Source organism: Brachypodium distachyon, chromosome 2, assembly GCF_000005505.3.
Source record: "Brachypodium distachyon strain Bd21 chromosome 2, Brachypodium_distachyon_v3.0, whole genome shotgun sequence".
In the NCBI taxonomy this organism is placed as follows: domain Eukaryota; kingdom Viridiplantae; phylum Streptophyta; class Magnoliopsida; order Poales; family Poaceae; genus Brachypodium; species Brachypodium distachyon.
This window is the reverse complement of record NC_016132.3, coordinates 31,684,207-31,712,167: the sequence shown is the minus strand read 5'-3', so window position 1 is coordinate 31,712,167 and position 27,961 is coordinate 31,684,207. Positions and strand designations below refer to the sequence as shown.

Here is a 27,961-nt window from a genome sequence, read left to right as displayed (position 1 = left end):
AAGGGGAGTAAAGGCCTCCGGTTAGGGATACAAACGAGATTTCGCCAATGGTCCACTTCTAATTCAATTTTCAAATCTTCTATTCAAACTTTGACTCAACATTTGAATAAGAGATCTAAATATTGAACAACTAAGATGACCTTATTGTTAAGGGTTTGAAGACACGATGTGCTTGAATGGGCCGTGTGCCCAGGCTTTCACAAAATGCTAGCTCTGCCTCTGATAACCATTACATAGTCTTCACATATTTAGCTGTTAGAAAAACTAGCCGGAAATGAAATTGTTTGGCACACGGCCGTTAAAATTATAGCTGCTAGAGGCATATCCATTTGAAATCTAAAGGATTCAAAAGTAGGCTGAAGTGCTGAATATTTCAAGGGATGTTTTCGAGAAGGTGGAAGACGCGGAAAAGCCGGCAGAGATGCTCTAACTACTAGTAGGGTTTAGCCTTTTACCTTCGAAAGCGATATTTTTAACCAAGCCCATCAATCAAATTGCATTAATATCATTTTTATCTCAATCAATTTGTTTTACCACATCAATGAAGTTTCATTACAATATCAGTATTATTTCATTCATGTTTTATAGCTATATCAATTGATATCAATTGATCATTGTAATACCAACATTTTATTTGGATGTCATTTCACGTTGGCAAGGTGGACCACCCCCCAATTACCGGAGGCAGTAGAAATGACTTTGCCTTTTACCTTCCACAAGAAGACTAACAACGAGCGAAAACAATTACATGGTCTTTGTGTTGTGTACGTATTGGCTGCAAATACTTCTTCTTACAGTAAAACCAATCTTTTAAAGAATACACTTATCAGTATTCGTATGAACCCCTTCCAGCTTCCAGCGAGCAGCTGCAAGGCAAAACGCATACACAAGTAATCGTGACAGACGCACGGCTATCATCGTACAGTAAGTAATCAAGCTCAAACAACTGGGCAGTCAGTTGCACGCTCTTTTTGTTGTGTTGTGTTGGCGAAAAACGGATGGATCAGTAGGGCAAGGGGGAACTGAGCCCCTCCTGGACGGCCATGGGGTGCGGCGTGTTGTGCCGCTTGGACAGCGACGTCATGGCCAGCGTCTCCCTGAAGGACGCCCGCCGCTCCAGGCGCTTGACGGTGAACCGCGTGTAGGCGACCCGGATGTAGGGCGCGGCGGCTTCCTTGACCTTGAGGACGAAGAAGAAGGTGACGCGGTAGGCGAGGAGGAGGATGAAGATCATGGCCAGGTCCAGCCACTTGGAGTAGCTGACGCTCAGCCCCATCATGTTGGTGATGATGTACTCGCCGGTCAGCTTCGGCTCCCCCGGCGTCATCGGCTCGAACTCCAGCCCGAGCAGGTCATTCTTGTATGCACCCTGCAAGCATTGCATATATACACCATTTGGGGTTTCAGATTCATATGCATGGAAGTAGGCTGATCGAAAAGCATCGACCGATATGTGTACCTTCAAACCCCAAGAGCCATAGACAATGTAGGACACCGGATATTTCCAGAATATCCTGGGAAGTTCCGGTAGCAGCCGGAAAAATCCAGACGTGAGCATCATGATCCCCTGCAAAACACAAGCATCAGTAATCCTGTCAGACACCACTATACAGGTACTGCAAGACGATTGAGTGGCATAAAACAAAGGGATATATCAGGAAGACAGGAATTGGTGTTGCAGAATTACGTACAATGACGCCTGCGCCGAGGATGAGGCCCATGAGGAAGTTGGGCACGAGCGCGGAGATGATCATCATGAGGCTCTCGATGACGGAGACGCCGCCGTAGAGGTTGAGGGCGAAGAAGGCGAAGTAGCTGAACCCCGGCCGGAACTTGACCATCCAGTAGGTGATGGAGGCGCTGGCCCAGGACATGGTGAACAAGAACGGCATTGAGGAGAGGAAGTTTGAGATGATGTATGCCGCCACGCCGTAGTGGCCGTTCTGCCGCTCCAGGGAGAAGACCTTCATCTCCTCGATGAAGGAGGGGAAGCCGCCGATGGACATGAAGGTCATGAAGCCGGAGACGAAACCGCCGCACGATGCCCGGGCCTGGATGGCCGTGTAGCCGTTGCCGACGTCGTAGTAGATGGTGCCGAGGCAGATGGCCATGAGCACGTAGATGATGATGCGCAGCCTGTAGTAGCCGAAGTCGCGGTACATGTTCTTGTAGGACCGCTTCGTCAGCGTCCGCAGCTGCTTGCACCACGTCGCTTGGCTGCCCTTCACAGCCTCCTCCACCACACCCTCCTGCAATCCAAATTCAATGTAACGAACTAGTACACATTTTTGAATTCAAAGTTTTCTTGGGATTTCAAAGTTAGTTACTAGTACTTACTATTTTGGTAATCTCGTGAATTGTGTTTTTGACCATCAAGGCGTAGTCCGAAATCCTGTACTTCTCCACGAGCCGCTCTCTGATCTCTGCCGTTGAGTACTTCAACAGAGGATCAAGATCTGCCTCCTTGAAACAACAACAAAAAGAATAACAAAGTCATCAGAAACCGCCTAAATATCAGTAGTTCTTAGTTTTGACAGCACGGGTCTTACTGCTCGCAGTTTCATGGATCCTTTCATGGCCGTGGCGACATCGTCAAAGTCGGCATTGACGCACCGGAGGAAATGGTCAGACGGGTTCCTCCGGCTTGGGCAGGGGAACCCCGTTTCTGCAAAGAACTGAAACACACACAAATTAAAGATTACAGAGTTATATAAGTCTGTACACAAATTAATCAAGACTGATAATATTACCTGCGGTGCGAGCTTGGCGTCCCCGAAGTAGACGGACTCGCCGCTGGAGAGGAGGCAAAGGTCGTCGAAGAGCGCGAAGACCTCGCTGCTGGGCTGGTGCACGGAGGAGACGACGGTGCGGCCGCCGTCGCGGGCGAGCTGGCGGAGCGTCTCGATGACGGAGAAGGCGGAGGCGCTGTCGAGGCCGCTGGTGGGCTCGTCCAGGAACAGCAGCCGGGGCCTGGTCAGGATCTCCAGCGCGATGCACAGCCGCTTCTTCTCGCCGCCGCTGACGCCCCGGAGGTGCCACGTGCCCACGGGCCGCTCCGCGCACTCACGGAGGCCCATCTCGTCCAGCGTGTCGTCCACCACGCGACGCACCTCCGCCTTGCTCATGCTCGACGGCAGCCGGAGCAGCGCCGAGTAGGTCACCGTCTCACGGACCGTCAGCGTCCCCAGCAGCACGTTCTCTTGCGTCACGTACGCCTGCATATATGCCCATCAGCAAATTCATCGGTTTGTCCAAATTCCACAGCTTTTACTCAAATGTTGGCAAACAATTTTTTAATAAAAGTTTGAACAATTTCGCTAGTTCAGGTTACCGAATCTACAGGTGCTCCCCAGTAAACAAGGTGACAGATGCCTAGAAACTTTTTGGCATATCGTCACAAGATAAATTTGTTAGCCGATGTTTGTGTTCTTGTAGGTGGACTCTTTATGTTGTAGAGTAGTGCTACTAAATTAAACTTGTTACTGAAATTAAACTGTGCTGAATTCACAAATGACACAAGGTATATAAAACCCCAAACGACCAAATGAAGTTTCAGGTCCCTAAGAACATGAGAACACCCACACCTCCCTGCATCCAGCCAACAAAGCTTTAAAATGAGTTTGGCGTTGAGGTGTATTATGATAATCTACTTTTGTTCAACCACCTTTGCCTATTTTTCTGTTTGGCTACCATTTTTTCTTGTTTTTATGTCTATCTTTCCATAGTAAATTATACTCCCTCTGATCCTAAATTTTTGACTCAAATTTGCCTAAATATGAATGTATCTATTCTTAAAAAGCGTTTAGATACATGTAATATTTCGACAACAATTTAGGATCGGAGGGAGTAGAATAAGTTTAACACAACACAATTCAGTATCCGCAAACTAAATTTGATGTTTAATATGTTCAGCCATCGGTTGATTTCAACATACACATAAATAGTTAGACTTGTTCTTTGTTGTCTGCCTTTGGCAGTGTGCATCAACGGATGGAGAGGCCAGGGTCTTCCCATTTTTGAAAAAAAGGAAACATTAAATAGTTAGACTGTAGTTGATTCTGGGTTACGGGTTGGTTAGTTAGCATACTATACTTTCTTGTGTTTTGATACTTAGCATGGGTCTGGCAAGGTTTAAGGATTGGAAGTGAACTAGCACTATGCAATTTTTGTTTTCTCTTTCCTGAAAGATCAGCCTTTCTAGCCTGCTGTTTCAATCAAGTCAAAGTTTTGGCAGCATGCAAGAGAGTGGAGTGTCTATTCCACATTAACTATTTTCATTGACTAATATCATAGCGGGATGGGACGCCTGTTATACTGAAAGGGATTGACAACTGCATTTGTAATGTTATGCATCCTCCAATTTAACATCAAACAAGAAGTGGTTGGACTTTTAGTTCCCAACAGCCACTTTCATTGCTCATATTCCGATGGGGAAAAGGCTGCCAAGTGCCTTGAGATATTGAACTGAAATAGTCATAGGCTATTTGGGAGAGTGACATTTCTCGGTAAAGTTTTTGGCATTCAGTTCAGAACTAAACACCCAAACAATTTATTTCAACTTTTGGACGTGATAGCTTGTTGAAATCAGATCTGTTTTACATATCATCCACGATTAAACTGGCCAGATGTTTTATACTCCCTCCATTTCATAAAGGTTGGCATGGCTTTGAACTAGCTCTAGTTCAAATCTGTTCAACCTTTGTGGAACGGAGGCAGTAGTACTGAGCACTCATTCTTCGGTTATAATTATGTTACTCTCACTATGGTTTGATTTGGAAATTATCGTATATATACAATAATAGTATAACCCAAAAGAGAACCGAGGTAAAAAAATAGAAGGGCATGAATTCTGTGGGGAAACCACAGGCAGATTAATTTGGAATTGGCAGATGAAAGCAATGAAGCGTCCTAAATACCAATTGATGGCTTCTTTTTGGTACACTATCTATATGATCCATCCAAATTAAAGCGAGGTAAAGAAGAACCATTCCGTGGCACATGGGGTTGCTACCTACTAGTATAAGCTGGTACTGAAATGCATCCTTAATTAGCAGTTGGATAACAAACTCGGCCTAACGGATTGGCCTCCAGGTGTGATCAGACGCACCACCAGCAATGCATCCTGCTCTTCGCAAGCAAGATCTAAATCTTAATTCTTCCCATGATTATCCACATTCACAACTTTTTTTTTGTTTTTGGCGAGAACACATTCACACCTTTTTTTGCCATGGTGATGGCAAATTTACGCTTGCTGATAGACCGATGTCGAACAAGATTGCCATCGGTTGAACAATTGTCAAATATAGCTAGAAAGATAGTAATTAAACACACACTACTTAATCTTCATAATTTTGACATGACGAAGACACTGAAAAACTAAGGATGAAATGAATATGATGAATTTCGTTGAGATCGATCGTCGAGATTGCTCACCACCGCGCCGAAGTCGAGCCGCCTCTTCTTGCCGTTGAGCAGCACCTTGCCGGTCTGGAGCACATTCCTCGCCAATCTCCCTGCAACGCGCGCACGCACAAAGTAAGAACAAATTTACTACTAGAACGAATACTGTAGCAAAAATCAGTACAAAGTTTCCTGTATTCTGAAGCACAAAATCAACCTCCGAGTTACTCAATTACTACCAGTTTGAACTTGATAATAGAATCAGCAGAACTTTAATCAAATAACATGAATAGAAACCTTTTGTACTCAATGTTAGCCCGGATCCAGATCGTCTAAAACAGAAAATTAAAAAATAGTCGGAGAAGATAAAATTAAAAGGCAAACTGTTCATTTGAATCATTTGTGTATAGTGCTCCAGACCACTACGGGACAGGGCAGACAATTAAGCAAGAAGAAGCATGAGAAGTATAAGACAGATGCATACCGGAGAGGGAGTCGAGGAGTGTGGATTTGCCGGAGCCGGAGGGCCCCATGATGGCGACGATCCTGCCGGGCACGGCGTAGCCGTAGAGCCCCTGCAGGAGCTTCTTGGTGGCCCGACCGCCCGACCCCGGCAGCACGGCCGTCAGGTTCTCCCATGTCAGGCTCGCGCCTCCGGACTCCGCGTACCGCGCCGCCGGCGACAGCGCCCCCGCCCAAGCCACCCCGTTTCCCTCCCCCATATTATTTGCTTCTCTTCTTCGAGACTTCAACTCCACAAGACTGAGGGATGCTAAGCTTATGCTCTTGGCGAGCGGCCGGCCAGCGCAGCCGGGCGAGGAAGGCAGCTAAGCTTAGCTAGCTACCCAGGCAGCGCAGCATTAATGGCGAGAGAGAGAGAGAGAGAAACCCAGGAAAGGAACACAGTTTTACATAGAGAGAGAGCGCGAGAAGCAGAGCATTGCTGGGCTGGATTTATGCTAGCCGGCCGAGTTGGCGGCGTTGCGTTCTCTCGATCCCTTTCCCAGCATTTTCAATTCACGGTTGGGCAGGTGGCGAGAGGCGGGGCATGGCGTTGAGTGAGTGAGTGAGTGAGTGATAGTCGCAGGCAGCGGGGGATCCTTGTTGGAGCAGTAGATCACGCATTCAAAGCTGTGGGGGTTGCGAAGCAGGTGGTAGTAACTGCGGCTAATTTAAGTCGACGAGTGTGTGTAGTGTGTACGCTGCTTTGGGATGCTACAGTGGCGCGGCGCGGCTTCTTTGGCCCTGTCACGTCCTGCTTAATCAATGGGGTTAGCTGGGGCGGGTTGGGTATTAATCCCATCCATGGAGCGCTCTCCATTACATTTACCGTTGCGACGTCGCGCTGCACAACTGTGCCGACAGGGACGATTCAGTTTTATACGTAAATCGTAGTACCCGTATAGGCTAAACGGTCTGTTTTGGTGGAATTTTACGACCGGTTTCTATGAAAAACTGGCGTAATATTCATGCTTCGGAGTTGAGTTCAGCCCAAGACTCGGCTGACTTACTAAATCCTGTCCGGAAGAAACTATATATGGCAGTTGCCAGTAACGGCGAAGGTGGAGATCTTTTGTTGTAGGAGTAAGCTTCACACGGTACGATGCCTGCTCGGGCAATCTTGGTTATCAAGGTTATTAGTCCTGAATGACCTGTCTGCCTTCATGGGCCAGACAATAGTATAATACATGCATTATTCAGTTGTGATCGTGCGTGGGAAATGTACCTGCAAGTTATCTAAGATTACGAGCAACGTGCGTGTATCAGAGCAACGTGCGTGTATCACGTCCCTGCTTCTAGTTTCTTCTCCGGTGGTGTCCCACTATCGAGGCATCTTTAGCTAATTAGCTGGTCAAGTGTTGATGGTAGAGGCGGTTTTGACGACGAGCATGCGTACTCTGGTGGAAACATCTCTTTTCGGTCATTGCCGACGTGCGCCTGCCTCGTGCTGTTGTTGAAGGTGATGATTCGTTTTTTGGATGAAAATTCCGAAATCAGTTTTCAGTTGATTAGTCATCATCAACGCACCTGCGGCGATTTCTACTTGAAGGTTTTGTCTTGAAGTTGTATATTTTTTATTTGTTTCGGTCTTTTACATAGGGTTGGTGGTAGTTTGGTGGACTTACTGTAGCGAGACATGCACCTCTGGTTTTTTTTGAGGGGTCGACTTTGTTTGGCTTCAATGTCCGACTTTGTCTGACTTTTTAATAATTATATGGTTTCGCAAAGAGCAGTGCCGCCGAAGTATTTGTTGGTTCCCCATGTCTCCGACTGTCTATTTGGTACTGGGAGACAAGGGGAACTACGAATCAACGTTTGGCAAAGTAGTTTGTGTATCTCCTTTGTGAGGTACGTTTTGTGCATTTGTGACGGTGTCTGAGCGGCAGTGGCGACGGCGGCATGTGGAATAATGGTCTCACGGCTCCATCCCTCCTGGTGTAGTCCACATGATCTACTCCATAGAGCTAGCAGATCACGTGGTTTGTACTTTCGTTATTTTGGTCTTTTTCCTCGTCGGTTCAGCTACGAATGAGCGGCTCGATAAGCTATCTTGCAAGGGGTGTGCCCCAGCCACCGTACATTGAACATATTAGGTTCTTATCGTTTGGGTTGAGCGACTAATGCGGCAATTCAAAACCTATGAGGTTAGTCCAACCTGTGCTGTTTTGCTCTTCCGCAATTTCATCATGAGAGATATGAAGAGATATCAACATACGGATGACGGATCTAGCGCCTTTTATTTTGATGAATCTTGACGTAACTTTTTGTTTTATCATGGATCTTTGTTGTCGTTTCTTGTTTCAGTTGTTCAATCCTTTGCACTTTGTTTTGTGAATCAGTAAGCTTGGATTTTTTTTTTCAGAATCAGTAAGCTTGGATGGATGATAAGAATAACACATGTATAAATCCACAGCAGGTTTCGGCAGGCCCGTCGACGGCCAGGTGCGACCTGTGTGACCGAACAGCGGAACAGGGGTCCATACAAAACGGGATTGAGGTCCCAAATTATTCTCAGTTACTCATATCAGCGTACGATGATTAGATTAAAACAAAAAGGAAAACAGGTAAACAGCCATCCCCATCGGTGCTCCAATACGGCCTCGCAAGGCCCGCCAGCATGCATATGTGTTCTCGATGCCTTCTGTTGGGCTGCAACTCCAGGCTCGTGGATTCGGTCGGTATGCTGTACGTGCTGATTCGTTTTTGGTTCCATCGGTCGATTCAATTCCGTTTTTTCTTCATCGGATTACTTTATTACTTCAGGCTTCAACACTATTTCTCTTTCAGCATTGATATATATAATATATTTATAAATATTGTATTATATTTTTTTTTCATAAATGCTGGTGTATTTGATTTCGTTAAGAATATGTAATCTTTACTCTTATAAAAGAGCCAATTGGTGGCAGCGGTACGTCACTTTCTCACCTTCTTAAGTTGAAAAGAAACATTGTCTCCTGATTGAATGATTATGTTTTAGATAAAATTACTAACGGAGGTCACATATATGCGAGTGGGCTTGTAACGGGTAATAGAATGTTTTTTTTTTGCACGGTAATAGAATTGATTTTATGGGTAGTAGCCGCACGGGTATTTAGCTGGTTAGATGAAAGTACAAATCTTTACTCCCTTCCTTGACCAATATCAGCGGCAACTTTTGAAGACGAATACATTGATATAAACTCGATGTTTTATAAACATGTTAATAAAGTTATTCTTGATCCAAGGCTTATTTTAACGAAACCAAATACATCAACCTTTGTAAAAAGGAGAGAATATGAAATAACACATATAAAAGTTACTCCATCCGATTCATAGTTGTACTAAATCAGCGACAGTTATTATAGATTGGAGGGAGTATATAATTAGATGTTTTCAGATTTAGTTATATAACTAGATGAAAGTATGTTTTAGCTATATTAGTTATGTGACTTTTCAAATTTTATCATTTTGTTTTCTATTTTGTACTGGGTCCCAAATTCCTGAAGAGTGGAGACAACCTTTCAGGATTATAAGGAAATGGATGAAAGAGTCGATGCCCGAACCTTCGTAGTCGCAACGACGATAGGGATGGAAGCCCTCTTGCCGATTCCCCTTCAGATCTCTCTGAAGATGAGTTTTCTGGGGTTTTTTCCGGGTGTTTGTCTCCCACTTTTTCGTCGTCCCCTCGATCTTTTTTCAGAGAATATTTTATTTGATGAAATAGTGGCGGCGGACCTGGTATGACCGCTGGTAGGAGCAGGCGCGGGTGGTACCAGGGTAATTAAATCTTCTATGTACGCGTCAGATTGTCCTCTAGTTTCTCTCTCTCTTCCTAACGAAGGTAAATTTTTTGACAAAATCTCGTCAAATCACCAAAATAGGGGAAGATCCAAAGGCAACTTCAAATATGTAGATTTTAGAGATCTTGCGGAAATTTAGCAAAAGCGGGCAAACCAACATCGTAGAATCGCTAAAAGCCTTACTATCGTGATGCAAATAAGAGCATAAATCATAAAGCAAATGCACTCATTAGCGTTATGTATGGCTATGGCACTGATCAAGGCGCAAGTCCGCGATATTCGCGACAATATCTTATCTGCAGCTAGACCGAGTGACCTACCCAAGGAATATGAAGGCCGGGACCCACAAGGGATGCATGTGGCGCGAGGGTGCCAAGTGTTCTATCTCAGAATACGATTTTATTGAGCAGCATATGGCCCCATTGACGAAGATGTAATTTTGACAATGTCCATATTGATAGACTTGTATCAAGGAAAGAGGAGTGTGTGTTGGTGAACTCGTCGGCTAACAAGGACACAGGGGACACGATTTACCCAGGTTCAGGGTCCTCGATGAGGTAATACCCCTACGTCCTGCTTGTCGGATCTGTATTGATGAGTCGATTACAATGGGGTGCCGCAGATTCTAGATGCACCGAGTCATCGAGTGCGTCTAGGCAACTTGTAGCTAAGTTGGAGGTGTCCCCTTGGCTCCCCCTCCTGGTCCTTTATATATGCAGGAACTCAGGTCTCAGGTAGAGTCCAAGTCGGTTACAATGAGTAGATATACTCTAATTAACCTTCCTTGTCTTGAGTCGCAAGATTTGGCATGTAGACTCCTGGAGTTGAGGTAGGCTTCCTTGTGGGGCCCAGCTAGGCTATACCGGGTATACTCGAGTCGAGTACGTGATTAGTCATAACCACGTCAGTAGCCCCCAAGTGCCTAGTGGAGTCGAAGACTCGACCAAGGACTTTTCCCGTAAAGAATGAGCTTATTCTGCTGTTGAGCCAGTTGCATAATGCTGCAGACTTGGAGTTTCATTGATTTGTACTTCGAATGAGAAGTATTTTCGATTCATAGAGTGTCTGAACCGTTGCTTTAATGCTTTAACTATTAAGTAACAGTTCCACAATATGAGCTGATAGTGAATCGATGCGGCGAGTAGGAATCATGGGGATATATACTTAATGCGCCCAGATACTCGAGAAGTCGAGTCCAATTAATCGCTCTAGGGCGAAAACAACACTAGCTTTCATTAGCATTCGAGTCCCCGGGCTCGAACTTGGCGACTGGTGAAATTTGACTTAGCCAAATGGGGTCTTATAGAGTCAAATTCCAGGTTTTAAGTACACGACTCGTTCGTCAAAATTACTTGAACGTACATTTCCAGGCCCTATAGGAAGCCTACGGGTCTTATCTTCATGTAATGAACATGGTTGCACGGAATGACCCTTAAGTGAGAATTGTTACTGGAGGGGTGCAGTCGATGCATATCCGGGCCTAATTTTTAGGACTTACCTTCATACAATGAGTATGGATTTGGCTGGAGATATCGTAGCTGGTACGATCCCAGGCCCGTAAGAGAACTTTCGTGTCTTATCTTCATGCAGTGAGCATGGATTTACTGAAATACGCAGCTGGTACGATTTCAGGCTTGATGGAGAGATCCATGAGGCTTATCTTCATGCAATGAGCATGTATTTTACTTGAGTAGCGCAGCTGGTGCGGCTCCAGGCTCTTTGGACGAAACCCAAGAGGCTTACTGTTATGCGAATGAGCATAAACAACTAAGGTGATGTAGCTGGTGCGACTCACTTGAGTCGATTATAGGAAATCGACTGTTTTGTGTCAGGGTCATTACCCAGTTTTTGCTGTTGTAAGTAAAGAATAAACAATAGTCGACTATATGAAGTCTTTAGTATAAAGCAACAACTGGTTAATTCACGACTCGAATGAGAGTCTTAGTGTTCACAGTCGAGACTCAAGACGAGTTTTCAACATTTAAGATAAACTCCGTCATCCTGTACGAAAGATAATTTCGAGTCATGATATTCGAGTCAGATTTCGTCATTGATGACATACCTACTGGAGGTGAAGAGCCGTTTTGGTCAGCCGATGTGACTGGATGTACAGCCTAGCCTAACAACTAGGCACACCATAGGCGTGCGTCAGTGGAGAAACGATCACACTTCGCACAATAAACAAGACACAATGATGATCTCATTGGTTCTTGCGCCCATGAAGTAAGCAGTTACTTTCATCATTGCCGTTTCGTATTCCGATTGATGCGGAACACGTGGCCACGACCGAGATCGTGCATCCCGGATTTTCTGCCAGGGCAAGGATAAAAATGGAGGTGGGGTAAATTTAGTTTTAACCCTTCTTCCTCCTCGCACCCAGAGCTCAGGCGCCCAAGACTTTAGCTTCCATAGCCAAAACCCTTTGTATTCCTTGTTAATCACGTCCTTCAACCCAGCGAGATGGGGAAGAACAAGAAAAGCGCGGAAGCTTGGCCGCTGTCCTCCGTGGATCGCGAGAAGGTGGCCGGCATGAAAGAGGAAGGGTTACTGTCCCCGCGGCCGGGGCATGTGCGTTTTCCCAACGAGGAGGTAATCCCTCGCCCCATGCATGGAGAGTGAGTGGTGCATTATGATTTCATCACTCGTGGGTTAGCATTCCCAGTCCACCATTTCCTTCATAGCTTGCTTTTGGCCTACGGGCTCCAACTTCATAATCTTTCTCCAAACTCCTACCTCCACATCGCGTGCTTCGTGATGCTATGTGAATTCTTTCTTGGAACAAATCCCCATATGGGTCTCTGGAAGAGAATGTTCAACATCAAGCGCCTGGGCAAAGAAGCGATTGGATGTGTGGATATTCAAACTCAGGCGGATGCCAAATTCTTCAACCTCCGAGAGAGGGTATCATCTTCTCGATGGAAATCGAGGTGGTTCTATGTCATGGATGTGCCAGCCGAAGAGCGCGGCTTCAGTCTTCCCGAATTCTCCGCGACCACGTCGGTGAAGAAGGCGTCGGCCTGGAGCCATAAGTTGGGAGGAACAGAGGGCGAAGAAGCCGAGACTCTGTTGGCCCGAGTCCTGTCTCTCATGGAGACTCCTCAGTTGAAGGTGACTGGAATTCACCTCATCGTCGCTTTTATCCGGAGAAGAATTCAGCCTCTGCAGGCTCGTGCTCATCCCATGTGGGCATATCGGGGGGTTCGTGACCCGACCCGAATTAGTACCGAGGAATTTCATTCGACTGAAGTGTGTCGACGAGTTTGGCGGCTTACTGACTTGGGCGAGTCGGAGCCCTGTGAGATTGACCCTCCAGTGTCTCAATATGGGCCCGACAAGCCCTGAGAAAAGGTGATCACCAAAGCATCTGACAAACCCTGCCGTTTTTTGCATGAATTATTTCTAACCGTGGCTTTGATTTCAGGGACCCGATAATGATCTAAACAATGCTTCTCCACTGGCAAAGAAGCACGGCAGAGAGGACAATGACCTGCCGGTACAGACCCAGACGACAGGCTCGAGGGATCCGAATGTCGAGCTGTCGGTGTCTGTACCTGCGTTCAAGAGGACCAAGTCTGACGGGCCAGTCGCGGCTCGTCGCTTTGGCCTTTTTGCACGATTCAACCGTGCCAGGTGAATCTTTTGGCAATCTTATTTCATTATCCTAGAGATTTAGCTAAACCTCTAAAATCTTCTTGCTTAGCCATGCTGGTGGCTCAGTCGAGGGCAAAAAGGCCCCCGAGACTCAATCGACTGGTCAGGACTCGAAAGGGTCGGACCAGCCGACTAAAGAAAAGACAACTCACATCGAAGGAGCCTCAACGGCTAATCCTTTTGAAGTGAGTGGAAGAAGTCGACCAGACGAGCCGAGCATTCCTCGGCGATGACTCTTGCTTCGAGTCAACGCGTGAGCAAATTTGTCTTTTGCTATTATTTTGCCTCCCGGTGGGAGTGATGCTCAAGAAATGACTTGAGACTACTATTTGTTTTTAGCCGATCATCCGTTCCATGACAACTCTTATTGAAGAGTTTGAGGAGACGAAGGCAGATCGGGAGCGACTTCGAGCAGAGCTGGGTCAATGTCGCCAAGAGCTGCTGGAAGCAGCCGCCGAAAAGAGTCGTCTTCAGAAACGTATAGACTCCCGTACTTCCGCAGAGAAAGAGCAGGAAAATGTTTGGATCGAGCGACTCGAAAGTGCTACTCGCTTTGTTGCTGGTGAGCGTTTGAATCTGTTACCCAAGTGGCTTTTCCTTCTCGTGTAAGATTTGACTGTTTCTCTGTCCTTTTGCAGGAGTCCTTGATGCTTCTGCTGAAGTTCAATTCAAAAAGAGAAGCCGGAGCTTCAATGATGCTCTAGAAAATGTCGAAGTCATCAACGCTGAAGCCAACGGCAAGCTCCGGCAAGTTACGAAGATTCTGACTACCGTAATCAGGAAGATGACTCCTGATGGGTGAGTGCCGAAGTCGCTGAATGGCCTTATTGACTTCTTTGCTGCAAGTCAAGATCTGCTAGAGGAGTACTGCCAGCATCGGTCGAAGACCGATGCTGAGTTATTCTTCACGCTTGCTCTTGCGCATGGCGTTGAGGAAGACACTCACTACACGACGTCCCAGTTTTGGAGAGAGCCAAACTGCCAGGAAAAGTGACCTTTGCCGGCAGATAGAGTGCCCTGAAACTAGTTTTGCCGGCAGGTAGGGCTGCCCCCTCAATCGCTGCCGGCAAAAGTCTTTGCCGGAAGTTAGACTTTTGCCGGCAGTTCCTCTGCCGGGAAAAGTGTCCTTTGCCGGCAGTTCTTCTGCCGGGAAAAGTGGCCTTTGCCGGCAGTTCCTCTGCCGGCTATTTTGAACTTTTGCCGGCAGTTTCTCTGCCGGCTGTTTTGTATTTTTACCGGCAGTTCGATTGCCGGAGGTAATAGTTTTGCCGGCAGATGGTTGCCACTGAAATATACAGTTTTCCCGGCAGGCAGATTGCCGAGCATACTTTTGCCGGCAGTTTACACAGTATACATAAAAATATGAAATTCACAGCTGTTTCAATTCCATAATCCGAAATTCAAATAGGCTTTGACAGACAACTAAACAAGAACACATTAAATTTGCTCACATACAAAATATCTCAAAGTTCCGATCAACACAAATGCACATCACAACATTTTGTGTTCTGAAGAACATCATATATTATACAAAAGGCATTCACTCGATCACAGGTAGCTTCATCATACCCAGAAGTGCAAAAGACACATGTAGTATATCTAGAAACCCAAAATGATAGCTGGTTATGTTCTAAAGGCCTAATAGTCCATCTATAAACCCAAAATGATGACTTGTAGAGTTTGCGAACTCCATTCACACATGTAGACATCATCCAGAATGTGCGCCGCCACTGACATCCGCTCGAACGGGTCGCGGAACCACATGATGTCCACGTCCTGCAAGCGTAACATAGGTATGTTATGATTTAGGGTTATTAGGATCGCAAATGCTAAAATGCAACATAATTGTAAAAAAATGCTTGAAAACCGACTACATATAGAAGTTTCGGTGCTCATGTGCTGCATTTTTTTTGGGCCTGACACGGCCCCACATTAGAAAACATCTGCTAGTTGTTTGTACGTGACTAAAACATGACTCACACCTCAAAATTTCGTACATTGACGAACTGACAGAGGCTCGAGGGATCTTTCTCTTTTGCCTCGGTTTGGAAAAAAAAAGAGGGGATGTTTCTGTCAATGCCCACATCGGACCGTTTCTGAACAAACAGTGATTGTTCCTCCAACCAATTCACACCAAAAAACAACAGAAAGTAGATAAAACTGTTGGGGGTTCAGGCTCCTTCAGGCGGTGTTGTTGGCTTTCCCATGGACCTTGGGTCCACCTCCATCTACATGTATACAGATAACACAAGACACATTACTATGTTCAAATAGTTAAGACATACTCAAGATGGAAAGATATATTGCTTCAGAAGGATTCAACCTACATGTTTATACAACCAAGTGATAGATCGCCCTTGAGCTTGCCCCATGGTAGTTAACTTCCCAATCGCATGAGGCAGGATAGCATCCTTTTTGATAATATAATTGATGACAACTTCACAACATTCAGCACCCAGTTCCCTACCTCCTACCACTTTCTTTCTATCAGTTGATAGAACCGTAGCTTTTGCAACAGGAGTAGCATGGTTTTGATAACCATTGTACAATATCACATCTTTTCCTTGCTGGAGAAAATAAAAACAGAAATTAAGATACTAATATTCATACACATGTGAGGTTAAGAAAGCGAAGAGGTTTGCAGCATCACCATCCCAGATAATTTCGTTGTGTAACAACAGTTGGGTTCTTCTTTTTCTGCTGGTGGGCTGCTGCTGCCTTGTTCTGCTTCACTGCGGCTTCTTTATTCTTGGATGGCTCTAATTCGTGGTTCTTTTTCTGTTGGAGGTCTGCTGCTGCCTTGTTCTGCTTCAATGCGGATTCTCTATTCTCTAATAGCTCTAATTCCTGCTTCTTTTTCTGCCGAAGGGCTGCTGCTTCCTTGTTCTGCTTCAATGCAGCCTCTTTCTTCTCCAAACACTCTAGTTCCTGCTTCTTTTTCTGCTGGAGTTGATCGGCTTCCTTCTGCTCACGAATGGCTGCTTCTTTCTTTCTCTTCAAAAGATCATGTTTCTTCTTTTCAAATACTTCCTGTGCTTCCATCATGTCTCGCTGGATCTGTTCCTCTTGTTTAACATTGTAAACAATGTGTTCTTCCACAGCAACAGACTCACCAACACTATCAGCACGTTCAGCTGGAATAACCTGAAATAGACAATCAAGATTTATTATTGTGTAGTAGCAAATGATATTGATAAATATTTTCAGAGAATAACTGTAGATGCGCAATCAACCTGTGAAGTAAGATTTCCAACAATCAAATTCTTGAGTTGGCTAAGTTCTTCCGTAAGGGCATCAATCCGAAGCTGTGTACCGTGTTGAATATCATCAACTTGCTCCTTTAGAGCTTCATTAGCACGCCAAGCTTGTTTGGTCTCTTCCTCGGCCAATTGCAGCTTGGTAGATTTAAGCTTTTGACCTCCAGGTATGCGAAGATCTGCAGGACTCGGGCCTATACCGAAGAACACTCCTTGGGACTTTGTGTACATGTCTCCCATCAGCTTTCTTCTTCACAGATTTCCAGCGAGGGGTTTTGCATATAGGACAACTATCTGCCTCTGCATGCTCCTTCCTATACAAAATGCAATCGTTCTCGCATGCATGGATGCTAACAGAATCAAGCCTAAGGCATTTGACCATTTTTTTAGCTTCATGGAAGTTTTTAGGTAAAGATGCTTTAGGGAAGGCCTCTTTCATCAATTCTAGCAGCATGTCAAAACTTTTATCACTCCAACTACCAAGAGAATTGGTGTGGAGTAACCTAACAACGAAGCATAGCTTTGAGAAGCAAGTGCAGCCGGGATAAAGCGGTTCTGCATTGTCACGTGCTAACTGTTCGAATATTTCACTTTCATCATGCTCAATAGGATCCTCATTTTCACTATCACTAAACCCCCCTACCTCATGTCTCATGTCTCCAATCATGCCAGCCATCTCATCATATTATTGAAAGAAATCCCTATCCTCAGCCTCATTGGTTTCATCCAAATCAGCTTGATCTTCCTCGGCTTGACTAACATTAGATGGAAGTTGAGATGATGCCTCCCCATGATATTCCCAGATTATATATCCCTTCACAAACCCATAGCAAATTAAATGCTCATGAACAATAGCAGCCTCATGCCAAGAAAGGTTAAAACATTTCCTACAAGGACATAATATCGTGGTTCCTCTTGCTGAATGTGTAAAAGCAAACTCTAAAAACCATCTACTCCATCGGAATATTTTTTTTGTGTGTGTACCCTCATCCATCCGGCTCTTGTCCATTTTATCTATTATGCATTCATGATTCAGCAACCCATAAGCAACAAATATCACCATTCACATGAGCAAAGGTAGATGCATGACAAAGAGGGGTTGAACATATACCTCTAATCATTGGTAGAAGCTAGGTGTAGTATCCTCTCCTAAGGGTCGCAATGCACACTTCGTCTATGTCTGAAAACATGCACAAACAAGGATTATTCAGACTACTGCAATGTATAACCTGGATGCATTATGCAATTGAAAGGAAATAGAAAACCACCAATATTGCAATTGAAAGGAAATAGAAAACCACCCAGGACCCAACAATTCGTTGCATATTTAATTTGACCCTAGCAGGCTGGCAGCTCATCATACAAATGAAAAAAGTGTGAGAACAATGATGCTTACATGATAAAACAGTAGCACGAGTATCCCTTCTTTGTTGCTTCCACCTTAGCACCCAAACCTAGCTTGTACTGCTCCTGAAAGTGCACAAAATTAGTTAACAACAATGAAAACAATGGCCGGACAAATTACTTTAGTAACAACACAAAACAAGCGGGATAAACAAAGAGTCTATTACACTGCTAGGTAAATCACAAATGCAACCCTATAATGCAAAATGTATGGCTTATATTTCTGATAAACAAAACTGATGAGTTTTACTAAGAACACAAAACAAAATGTTCCATACATTTTTTGACTGAACATGCAGGAACACTGCCATAGCTTCGGGAACAACAGTTACAAAGGGAGGTAAAAGGAAACAAAAAACTGTACTTTCAGTAGCATAATACAAGAACACCATGTAGCCTGGCAGAGGCCAAAACGTTAACCTATCTTGTTAGGGCATTTTCCAAGTCAAGAATCTCATCCCTAATCAGCCAAACCGGCTATAGGGGGAGTCAGAAGAAAAACAAAGAGATGTGTACTGACCTGGACGAGCGTTGCAAGGGGCGGAGGAGGGGCGGAGATGTGTGCTGACCTTCTCGTGCTGCCTGTACTGCTCGTTGCAAGGGGCGGAGGAGAGGCGGAGGAGTCCAGGAGGACGGAGCGATGGGTGGAGGGAGGCGGCGGCGGGCGGGTGGAGGGAGGCGGCGCGCGGATGGAGGGAGGCGACGGCGGGCGGGTGGAGGGAGGCGCGCGGGTGAAGGGAGGCAGGGAGGGAGGCGGAGGCGCGCGGGTGGAGGGAGGCAGGGAGGGAGGTGCGCGGGTGGAGGGAGATGTCACGCGGGTGGAGGGAGGCAGGGAGGGAGGAGCGCGGGTGGAGCGAGCCAAGGAGGGAGGCTGAGGCGCGCGCGGGTGGAGGCGGCGTCGGGCGGGTGGAGGAGGCGCGCCTCGCTGGTGGAGGGAGGCACGCAGGGAGGGAGGCATGGCGGGTCGAGGGAGAGGAGCGGCGGGTGGCTGCGGCTAGCGGGAGCGGCGACGGAGTGCATCGGCGGCGGAGGTGGATCTGCGCGATGGGGAGGGAGAAAAAGGCATATACGGGGAAATTATTTTCCTTGCGCGCGTGAAGTTGCCGCCAGCTCGTTGGGTTTTCGCGCGCGGCCGCGCCATATATATTTCACTTCTCCTCATGTACATGTGCCGGCAGCAAAGGTGCCACCAAGTATCTTTCCCGGCAGCTTAGCTGCCTCTAAAATTTCAGACTTTTGCCGGCAGATGCCTGCCTGTGTTTCCCAACTTTTGCCGGCAGATACATTGCTGTCCTAAACTTTTGCCGGCAGGTAACCTTCACCGGCAACTAAATTGCCACCATATGTCCATCTTTGCCGGCATTTTTGGGCCACCAAATTTGGGACGTGGTGTAGTGACTCTCCGTCGAGTAGCCTCTCATCGACTCGATCGAGAGCAGGCGATTCGGTCAGCCTAGGGCTCCTTATGGGAAAGGGCAAAGAGCTGGTGATGAGCATTATATTCAGTACTTTTCGTGCGCATTTTCAGAGTTTTTGCACTGCTTAAATTCTTCTTTTCACTCCTGAAAGTATGTTAAAGTAACAGATTCCACTCCAAAGAGGCAATTACAATCTTCAATTCTTTATATGCAGGAAGGGGCGAAAAAGGCCCAGAAACTTCAATTAATTAGGCTGAGCACCTCACTCAACATTAAGAAGGACTTTACAAGGAGAAGAATGTTAGCAGCAGGGATCAACTTGGGCACTAAAGAAAATAATTAGAGGACTGAAAGGCAAAAGGGGAGTCACTCCATGGCCATGTGCCGGTGGCTTTTCCAGAAGGACAAAAAAAAAAGGGGGGGCTCTGCTTCTTTTGGGGGAGGGGAGACAGATCGAGAAGAGGGAAGACAGATCGAGAAGAGGGGAGGAGATCAGAAAAGAGAAGAAGGGAGGAGAATGGAGGTCGCGGCTGGAGATCCGCCTCACCGCTAGGCTGCTCGTCCACATTGTCATCAAGCTCGAGTATTTGTTCTGCATCTTCCCGATCCGGCTTCCTCTGCTTCTCCTGCTTCGCCGCTTCAACAACTTGGCGAAAAATCTCTGAACCCTCTTCTACAGCAGCTCTTTGGTGACGAAGTCCAACCACTCTTTCCCTTCCCTTGCTCTTTTGCTGATCTTGTTGTACTTGCATTTGTAAAGATAAATCGTGTGAAACTTGCTGCTGTTCGTGTTGCTTGTTGTAAGACAGAAACCTGCAAGAATTTGATAACCTGTGTTTTGTTAGCCCTCTTGCTTCCTCGGTTCTTTAGTTTCAGTAATTAGAGAGTCATATCTTTACTGCTTGTTATTATTTCAGAAAAATACCAAAAACATTAGACAAGTTTATTTTTCTGTTCGTGGTTCATATAGTTTCTTTGTGCTGTCCGTAATTTAGATTCAGAGTAAACCTGTTACTTGAGTTCACTAAAGTGCAGTCCAGAGCTCTTTTGTCACTACTTTTAAACACCAGTTTGTGTGAGTCTAGCTTTGGGAGTTTGCTTAATATTTGTAACTCAATCCCTGTGGAGAGAACGACATATCACTGTAAATTTTGCATCGATCAGCTGGCTGAGATCTCGTTGCGGCAGCCACATAGATCAATCGAGGAGATGAACCTAGCTTCATCCGGCGGCCCAGAGGTGGGAGATCTTTCACTAGATATATTTGATTCTCTTTCTCCTTTGTGAATCTTCTTCTTCTGTTCTTTTACCATTGTAAAGAACTGCTCTAGCTGAGCCTTTTTTTGGAAAGAAATCAAAAGATCTTTATTTCCACCCCTGAAGGGGTTCTTTAGGATAAATGCTGAGGTAACTTGAGTCTTTTCCGCGCAGAGGGAAAAAGGACAGTCAAGTCACTCGGTTCCAGCTACAGCGGCAGCCTCTCGCAACGATGCTCCAGCCAATCCTAGCGAAAAGGGTCAGGCTGGGACTACTCTGTCCCCAGAGCAGTTACGACAAGTTGAGGCTCGGCTCGCTAAACTGAAGCGTGACACGCTCGGTGACGCTCAAAATAGCAAGTCTAGCCTGAAATCTGCGACCAACCGGGAAGAGTTTGTCTTTGGTGAGTTTCGCAACCTGAGCGGCCAAATCGAAGGTAAGGATCGCAAGACTTTGCCTTTCAGCGGTCTGCGAAGTAATCTTGTCGTCTTCTGTGCAGCTGTTCGCTTTGACCCTGACGATGAAAAGGCCAGAGTGAACGCTGCCATTCAAGCTCACCGAGTGCATGATCCATCACCCTTTTGGCTGGATCAGTCGAGGAGCTACGACTTGATGCTGTTGATCGAGCGGATCAAGCAGGTCAAAAGGTACTTCACCTCTTGCCGTGACTTGCTAGCTTCGACTCATCGGGCCTTAAGGCTGTAGGAGAAGGTGCCTCGTAAACTAGGCAGCCTGATGGTGAAGTTTCACGGCGAGGAGAAGATGAAGGACTTGGTTCGACTCCAACTGGTGAAGGGTGCCCAGATTGCCCTCGCATTTGTGCGAGTCAACTGCCCAGAATTGGATTTCTGGTGAATTGCTACACTGCCAGCTACTCTCACCCAGGGTATAAAGTCGTTCCTAGAGGCTGGGCAGGCGGCAGCGCTGCAGATGATCCGGCAATGGGAAGCAGCCGAGGAGGAGACCATACCTCGTCGTAGATACTACTATAATTCTTCTTTTTTGTAAAGAATATTCTACCGGGTGCGCGGTCAGCTCTTCCGGTGGGTGTAGCCCCCGAGTTTGGTTGCGACTGTGTGTAGTGGCGACCGGACTCAAGGTTGTAATTTGCTATCCTTGAATTTCTTGGCGAAGTTGCTCCCCTTCTTTTTTTGGAAATGGAACGCCCTAACTTGCGAATCAGTGTCGAGTCGAATTCTGACTTGTGGAAGTCAAATTTGAGTCGTATTTCAAATACTCCCGGTGGGAGTGCCTTGCAGTCGAATATAAATAACCGAGTGCGGACTCGAACGTACTAGTCAGCGCAAGGGATTTGTCCTGCTGATTAGCACTTGGGTCTTGCGGGAAGAGATGGATTCCTCCGACGCACTCGAGGTTATGCATATCCGTTTGGGACATGTTGAATACCAACTTGCGTAAGCACGGGAGGAGATCTCCTTGCTTAAGTCGGAGAATCGGGCCGCGTCGGGCCGAGAAGATTTCCTCCTTGGGGAAATCGTGAAGCTAAGTTCGGATTTGCGAGGTAACGGTTGAGTCCTCTGCTTGAAATTGTTGAGTTAACTGAATTTCGACTGACTTGGACGCGCCATATTTGCAGATATGATGCCAGAACCATACGTTGAAGCTAAACGTGTAAAGAGTCGTCTTGATGCTTTAGCACGAACTGGTTCAGAGACCCCATCCTTCTGGTTGAACCGCAACAAGGGTAATGCCCTTGCGCTGCTGCAGGATCGAGTTGCAAGAGCAGTGATCTGCCTGCAGTCCCGCAGTCACTGTTTGACAGAGGTGCACCATAACTTGTTTCCGGAGCTTCCTCTTCCTGTTGACCTGAAGGGATTTATTGAGAGATTTTGCGAAGGAGCAGTAGTGAGGGGGGCGACTCATGAACAATTGGTGGAGGGGGCTGTGCTAGCCCTCTCGTTTGTTCGTCTTCGCTACCCCTCATTGAATCTGGACTCCCTGCATTTGACTCCCTCTTATGTTCCAGACGATGCTCAGCTTGGACCGGTTTACGACATGATGGAGAACACGACGCGTCAGCTGGTGACTCTTATGGCCTTGGAGTAGAGTAGACTTTGATATTTGTTAAGGATGTAGGCGTAGTTGCCTGAGTAGTATTTTTACCGGGTGCGCGATCAGCGCTCCCGGTGGGAGTAGCCCCTGGGTCTGTGCATGACTGGTTTGTAGTCATTACAAATACTTTGAAATCTTTTGTAACTGAAAACTGTTAGCATTGTTGAAGAGGTTGCACCTTGTTGTTCTGTAGTTTCGTTGATCTTGTATGAGAAAACATCGTGATTCCAATTTTGCTTGCTTGGAAACTGCCGACCATTGAATGATTTTGCTGATGTTTGTTACGCGATAACCCGTGAATGTCGGGTGTGTACAACGAGAGGTTTTAGAGTCCATTGAACGCAGCCCCCGAGCGCCAGTGTGTCCAATGACAATGTTTGCGGTTGATTGGACGCAGCCCCCGAGCGTCGGGTGCGTCCAATGACAAATTTTGGGGTCGATTGGACGCAGCCATCGAGTGTCGGGTGCGTCCAATGACAAGTTTTTGGGTCGATTGGACGCAGCCCCCGAGTGTCGGGTGCGTCCAATGAAAAGTTTTTGGGTCGATTGGACGCAGCCCCCGAGTGTCGGGTGCGTCCAATGACAAGGTTTGGGGTCGATTGCACGCAGCCCCCGAGTGTCGAGTGCGTCCAATGATAAGGTTTGGGGTCGATTGGACGCAGCCCCCGAGTGTCGGGTGCGTCCAATGACAAGTTTGGGATCGATCTCTCAGTTCTGAGTGTGATGCGATCGCAACAAGGCAAGTAAAAGGAAAAGACTCTATGTAGAGGAGCATAAATATTTTTATTACGTACCGATGGTACAAGAAGGTACTTAAAAATGCAGAAAAAAGAGAACAAATAGATGAGAAACTAAAAAAGAAATCAAGTAAAAAAGCCTGGCGCGTTGGCGGCGCAGTTGCGTGGCGTTCCGCGCCTTGCTTCTTGAGTCCCCGGCTCTGGATTGGAGTCTGAGGGGGAGGTTTTTGATTCTCATATCCTGCAGTCGAGTTGGCTGAACAGCCATGTCAAGGCGTGGATGAGCTCGTAGGTATGTGTTTGAACTGACTCATTCTTCGGCAAGCGTCTTCTGAGCTACACCGCATGGGTTGCGAAGCCGGCTTGGTGTGCTTGTTGTTTTAGTGCACCTGCTAGAGGGGTCTCCTGTTGTTGCGATTGGGGGAGCCCAGAGATCCAGTACCCCTTAGTTGATAGGGTTGCTGGCTGAGCTAGCGTTGGCCTCCTTTGATGAAGAGGCCTGTGCTTCCTCCGTCTTCAAGTCTATACCGCCTATGGCCTCAATGGCTCTTTTCTTAAGGACATAATTTTGGTCGTCGTCTGTTAAGAAGTAGGCCTGGCCAGCCTGGTCCTAGGCGGCAAGTGACTCGGAAATTTTATGGACTTCACAATCGCTGTGATCGGACCACAGGAAGCTTCCAGAGATAGTTATCATGCTGTTGGGTCTAGGCATTTTGAGCTTAAGGTAAGCGTACATGCGGGACTGCCATAAAGCGTGCTAACGCGATGCGACTCAAGACCACGTGGTACTGGGATGGCCAGTCGACCACTTCGAAGTCGAGTCTTTCGCGTCTGAAGTTGTCGGGTGTGCCGAACACCACGTCAAGGCTAACTTTGCCCAGTGGAGTGGCTGCTTTTCCTGGGATGATCCCATGGAAGGTTGTCTTTGTGGGAGCCAGCTTTGTTGTTGAGCAGTTCATCTTTCGTAGGGTGTCGGCATAGATAATGTTTAGCCCACTTCCGCCGTCGATGAACACTTTGTTCAACATGTAGCCCACGATCTGTGCGTCGAGCACCAGTGCTGCGTTTCCCGGTTGCGGGATGCAGGGTGGGTGATCTTCTCTAGAGAATGTGATCTCTACTTTTGACCAGTCGAGGTACTCCGTTGAAGAGGGAGGTGACCTCATGGCCATATGGACCTGCCGAGTTATAGACTTTTGGACCCGATTCATGCAGATGTGACCGACCGGAGTCGAATATGAGCTAGCGACCGTTGTCGGCGCTTTTGGTGGTGGTGCAAATGCAACTGAGTGCACTGCGCCGGCGAAACTGGCTGGGCGCGGAGGCGGAGGAGGAGCACCGATGGCTAGAGCTCCAGGTATGGGAGGCGGCAAAGGTGCATTGACTCCTTCGTTAGGATATTGAAGCATCCCAGGTAATTGTGAGAAGCCAGCACTGGTTGCCGGCTGCAGTGTCCTGGCAAACTCAGCCTGTAGTTCCTTGAAACGCCGGCACTCGGCTAGAGGGTGACTTGGCTTGATGTTGCCTTGCTCATCCCTGTAGATGTGAAACGGGCAAGGGGAAGCTAGTTGTTGAGAAAGGGTGGGTTGGTTCCCTTTTCTCTGCCATTGCTGCTTGCGCTTGTCACCACCACGAAAACCTCCACCGCGATCTCCGTTCTCTCGAGAGCCAAGATCTGACGGAGAGGCTGCTGCGATGAATTCAGGTGGGTGCGATTCTTCGAAGGCTTGGTTTTTGCGCTTCCTCCTTCGATTGTGATCACGATCACCCTCTTCCTCTGGAGATCGGTGGCGTTCATTGCGAACTGAGTCTTCATCTTCAGCCCATTGATTGGCGATTTCCATCAGATAGCTGATGGTTGTGGGCCGCACACGACCCAATTCTTCCTTAAGTTCGACTCGTCGGAGTCCTCGTTTGAAGGCGTTGATGGCCCTTTCATCGGAGACTTCCTCAGAAGCGTGTTTGGTGTTGGTCCAGCGCTGGATGGACGAACGGATGGATTCTCTCTTTTTGAATGCAAGCTCGAAGTTGCTCGAGGGAGACGGGTTGTTTGTAGGTGGACCTGAAGTTGCGGGTGAAAGCTTGGACGAGCTCCTCCCACAAGTCAATGTCGTCTCGTGGTAAGCCAGTTAGCCACGTGCGTGCAGGGCCTTTGAATTGCAGCTTCAGGCACCGCATGGTGGTAGTACGAGAACCGCCTTGGTAGCGAATCCCGGTGAGGTAGTCTTCCAGCCAAGTCTTGGGCTCTTGAGTGCCGTCATACTTGGCTAGATCGGTCGGCGGTTTGAAATTTCTGGGCATCCTAGATTGACGGATGCGACGGCTGAAGCGTGGCGCTCCACATATCTCAGCCTCATCATCGGAGTCCGGCGAGCAGTCGCGATACCTGTCTCGCCGATCGCGATTTGCGACCTGGGGAGACCCCAGTGTTTCCCTCGGATGTGAGTCGCGCTCCCTGCGACTTCGTGGAGGCGGGTTGAAGTCATGCTAGATTTCTCCATCGTTGCGGGATGGTGTCCTGTCCCGCGGCTGCCTTCGGTTGTTGAAGTCTTGGCTGATACAAGAAGCCCCCGCTTTATTCAATCCTTCCAGAATCTGTTTGTGAAGCCGCGAGCGCGGGTCACTATCGGGTGGCTAAATTTTTTGTAGGTAGGTATTGGTTGCAAGCAAGGCAGCCTCCGGGGTTTCTGGTATCATATCGCCGTGGTCGTCAACCGAGATCAGACTGCTTGTGCCTATCATGCAACCATATAAGACAAGATAGATGTGCCAGCATATCCTTGGTATGCCGGCCTGTTAGCGATGCGGCTTAAGGATGCCGGCCTTGCCTTCGTCATCTCTGCTAATGTGTGTCGTCATGACCCTACCCGGGGTCATCCCCCCGACACTAGTCCCCGAAGCTGTTGCGGTCTGGCAGGAAAAGATGTCGGGCCACGACAGTTTCCCACAACTCAAGCCATCAAAGCCTAGTAGGGCTGAGCCAAGGAAGATGCCGAGACAATCCCGAGCTTTCTTAGCCGAGATTAGGCAACTCCGACATATCTAGTCAGCGTGCTTATTCAGCCCTGAGCCGAGATTCCTTTCTTCCTCACGGCCGGCAGTAGAAAACCCGTTTCTGCCAACATTAGTGCCACTTGTCGCTCACATTCTACGCTCCGGTTAAATAACGGAAAGATAAGACCCGAAGTACTGCCAGCACGCCTTTTGAGGCGAGCGTGTCGTCCCATCAAACTGGAAAACCGGCAGGCCATTAAGAGGGGGAATTTCGGTTCCCACGCGGATCCTTATCTCCCCGGATTCGGCGGGATTTATTGCGCCACGTCGAGCAGTAACCGCGTGCGTGCGCCGTTTATGGGTTAAACGCCCCCATGATTGTGCGTGGCCTTACCGTTGGCCACGGAGATTGTGGGCGCGGAAGATCCACGCCCCATTAGTGCGCCGCGGATATAAATAAGGGGGGCGGGGTGAAAACCCTTCACTTTCCCCCGAAGCCCTTGCTCTCCTCTGCTCTCGCGTGCCCCGCCATTGCTGCGAGCTCGGAGCTCCTTTGCCGCCTTGCTTCCAAGCCTCCAATAGCCAAGCTCGCCGTCACACCCTTGCGCGCGGTTGCCTAGTTCTCCGCCGCCGTTTCCTTGCTCGCTTGCATCTTGCGCCGCCATCTCCTCGCCGGACCCCCAAACCTAGATTTGTTTTCGAGCAATGGCGTCTTCTTCCCGCGATACTACCGCCGTCGACCCCGCTGTTCAGCACGTCGAGGAGGACACGGGCTCGGAGTGCGACGGATGGGAAGGCTCCAATGTATCGCCGGCGGATATCAACTGGCTCCGCCGCACTCGGCGGATCCCGGAGGAGGTGGAGTGCCGGATCCCCGGCGACGAGGTTGTGCCGACACCTGAACCTGGTGAGTGTGTTGTCTTCGTTGCTCATTTTGAACGTGGATTTGCACTCCCGGCTAGCGACTTCACTAGGCAGTTCTTAGACTTCTTCGGCCTTCAGCTACACCATCTTCCGGCTAACGCTATTCTCACTCTCTCGGCTTTGTTTACCTTTTGCGAGAGTTATCTCGGCCTCTAGCCTTCTATCGACTTGTGGGCCAAGTATTTTATGTTCTGGCCCCAAGTTCTTCTTGATAAGGACAATCCCAGCGCTGCTAAGCCCATGACTCAGTGTGGCGCCGCCACCGTCATACCCCACCGAGGTTCGATCTTTCCCTCGGATCCAAGGTCTTGAGTCCTGCAAAAAGTGGCTCAAGACCTTCTTCTACGTCAAGAACTCCTCCGACGCCGACAAGAGCAATCTGCCGGGATTCGTAGTCGGCCCGCCGGTGGAAAAGAAGAACTGGAAGCATGACCCCAAAGACTCTCTTCCAGAGATCAACGAGGTTCATGCCGGCATCATCGAACTCAAGGAGAACGGGATGAAGGGCGACGACTTGCTGGCGACATTCGTGTTCCGGCGGGTATGCCCGCTTCAACGTCGGA

At 47.7% G+C, this 27,961-nt stretch overlaps 2 protein-coding genes across 2 annotated transcripts; both read right to left on the bottom strand.

Annotated features, from left to right (window-relative positions):
• Positions 1-688: 688 nt before the first annotated feature.
• On the bottom strand, positions 689-6,447 carry LOC100841331 (ABC transporter G family member 12). Its single transcript, XM_003568679.4, has 8 exons — positions 5,885-6,447; positions 5,434-5,513; positions 2,751-3,215; positions 2,550-2,675; positions 2,338-2,463; positions 1,692-2,249; positions 1,460-1,567; positions 689-1,369 (listed from the first exon to the last, which is right to left on the bottom strand). The coding sequence occupies exons 1-8, from the start codon at positions 6,120-6,122 to the stop codon at positions 1,004-1,006; spliced, it is 2,067 nt and encodes a 688-aa protein (XP_003568727.1). The 5' UTR covers positions 6,123-6,447; the 3' UTR covers positions 689-1,003.
• An 8,427-nt stretch (positions 6,448-14,874) lies between these two features.
• LOC106866057 (inner centromere protein) lies at positions 14,875-16,822 on the bottom strand. Its single transcript, XM_014898584.1, has 5 exons — positions 16,568-16,822; positions 16,014-16,478; positions 15,809-15,901; positions 15,032-15,110; positions 14,875-14,933 (listed from the first exon to the last, which is right to left on the bottom strand). Exons 1-5 carry the CDS (start codon positions 16,820-16,822, stop codon positions 14,875-14,877), a joined length of 951 nt encoding a protein of 316 aa, XP_014754070.1.
• Between the last annotated feature and the right edge of the window lie 11,139 nt (positions 16,823-27,961).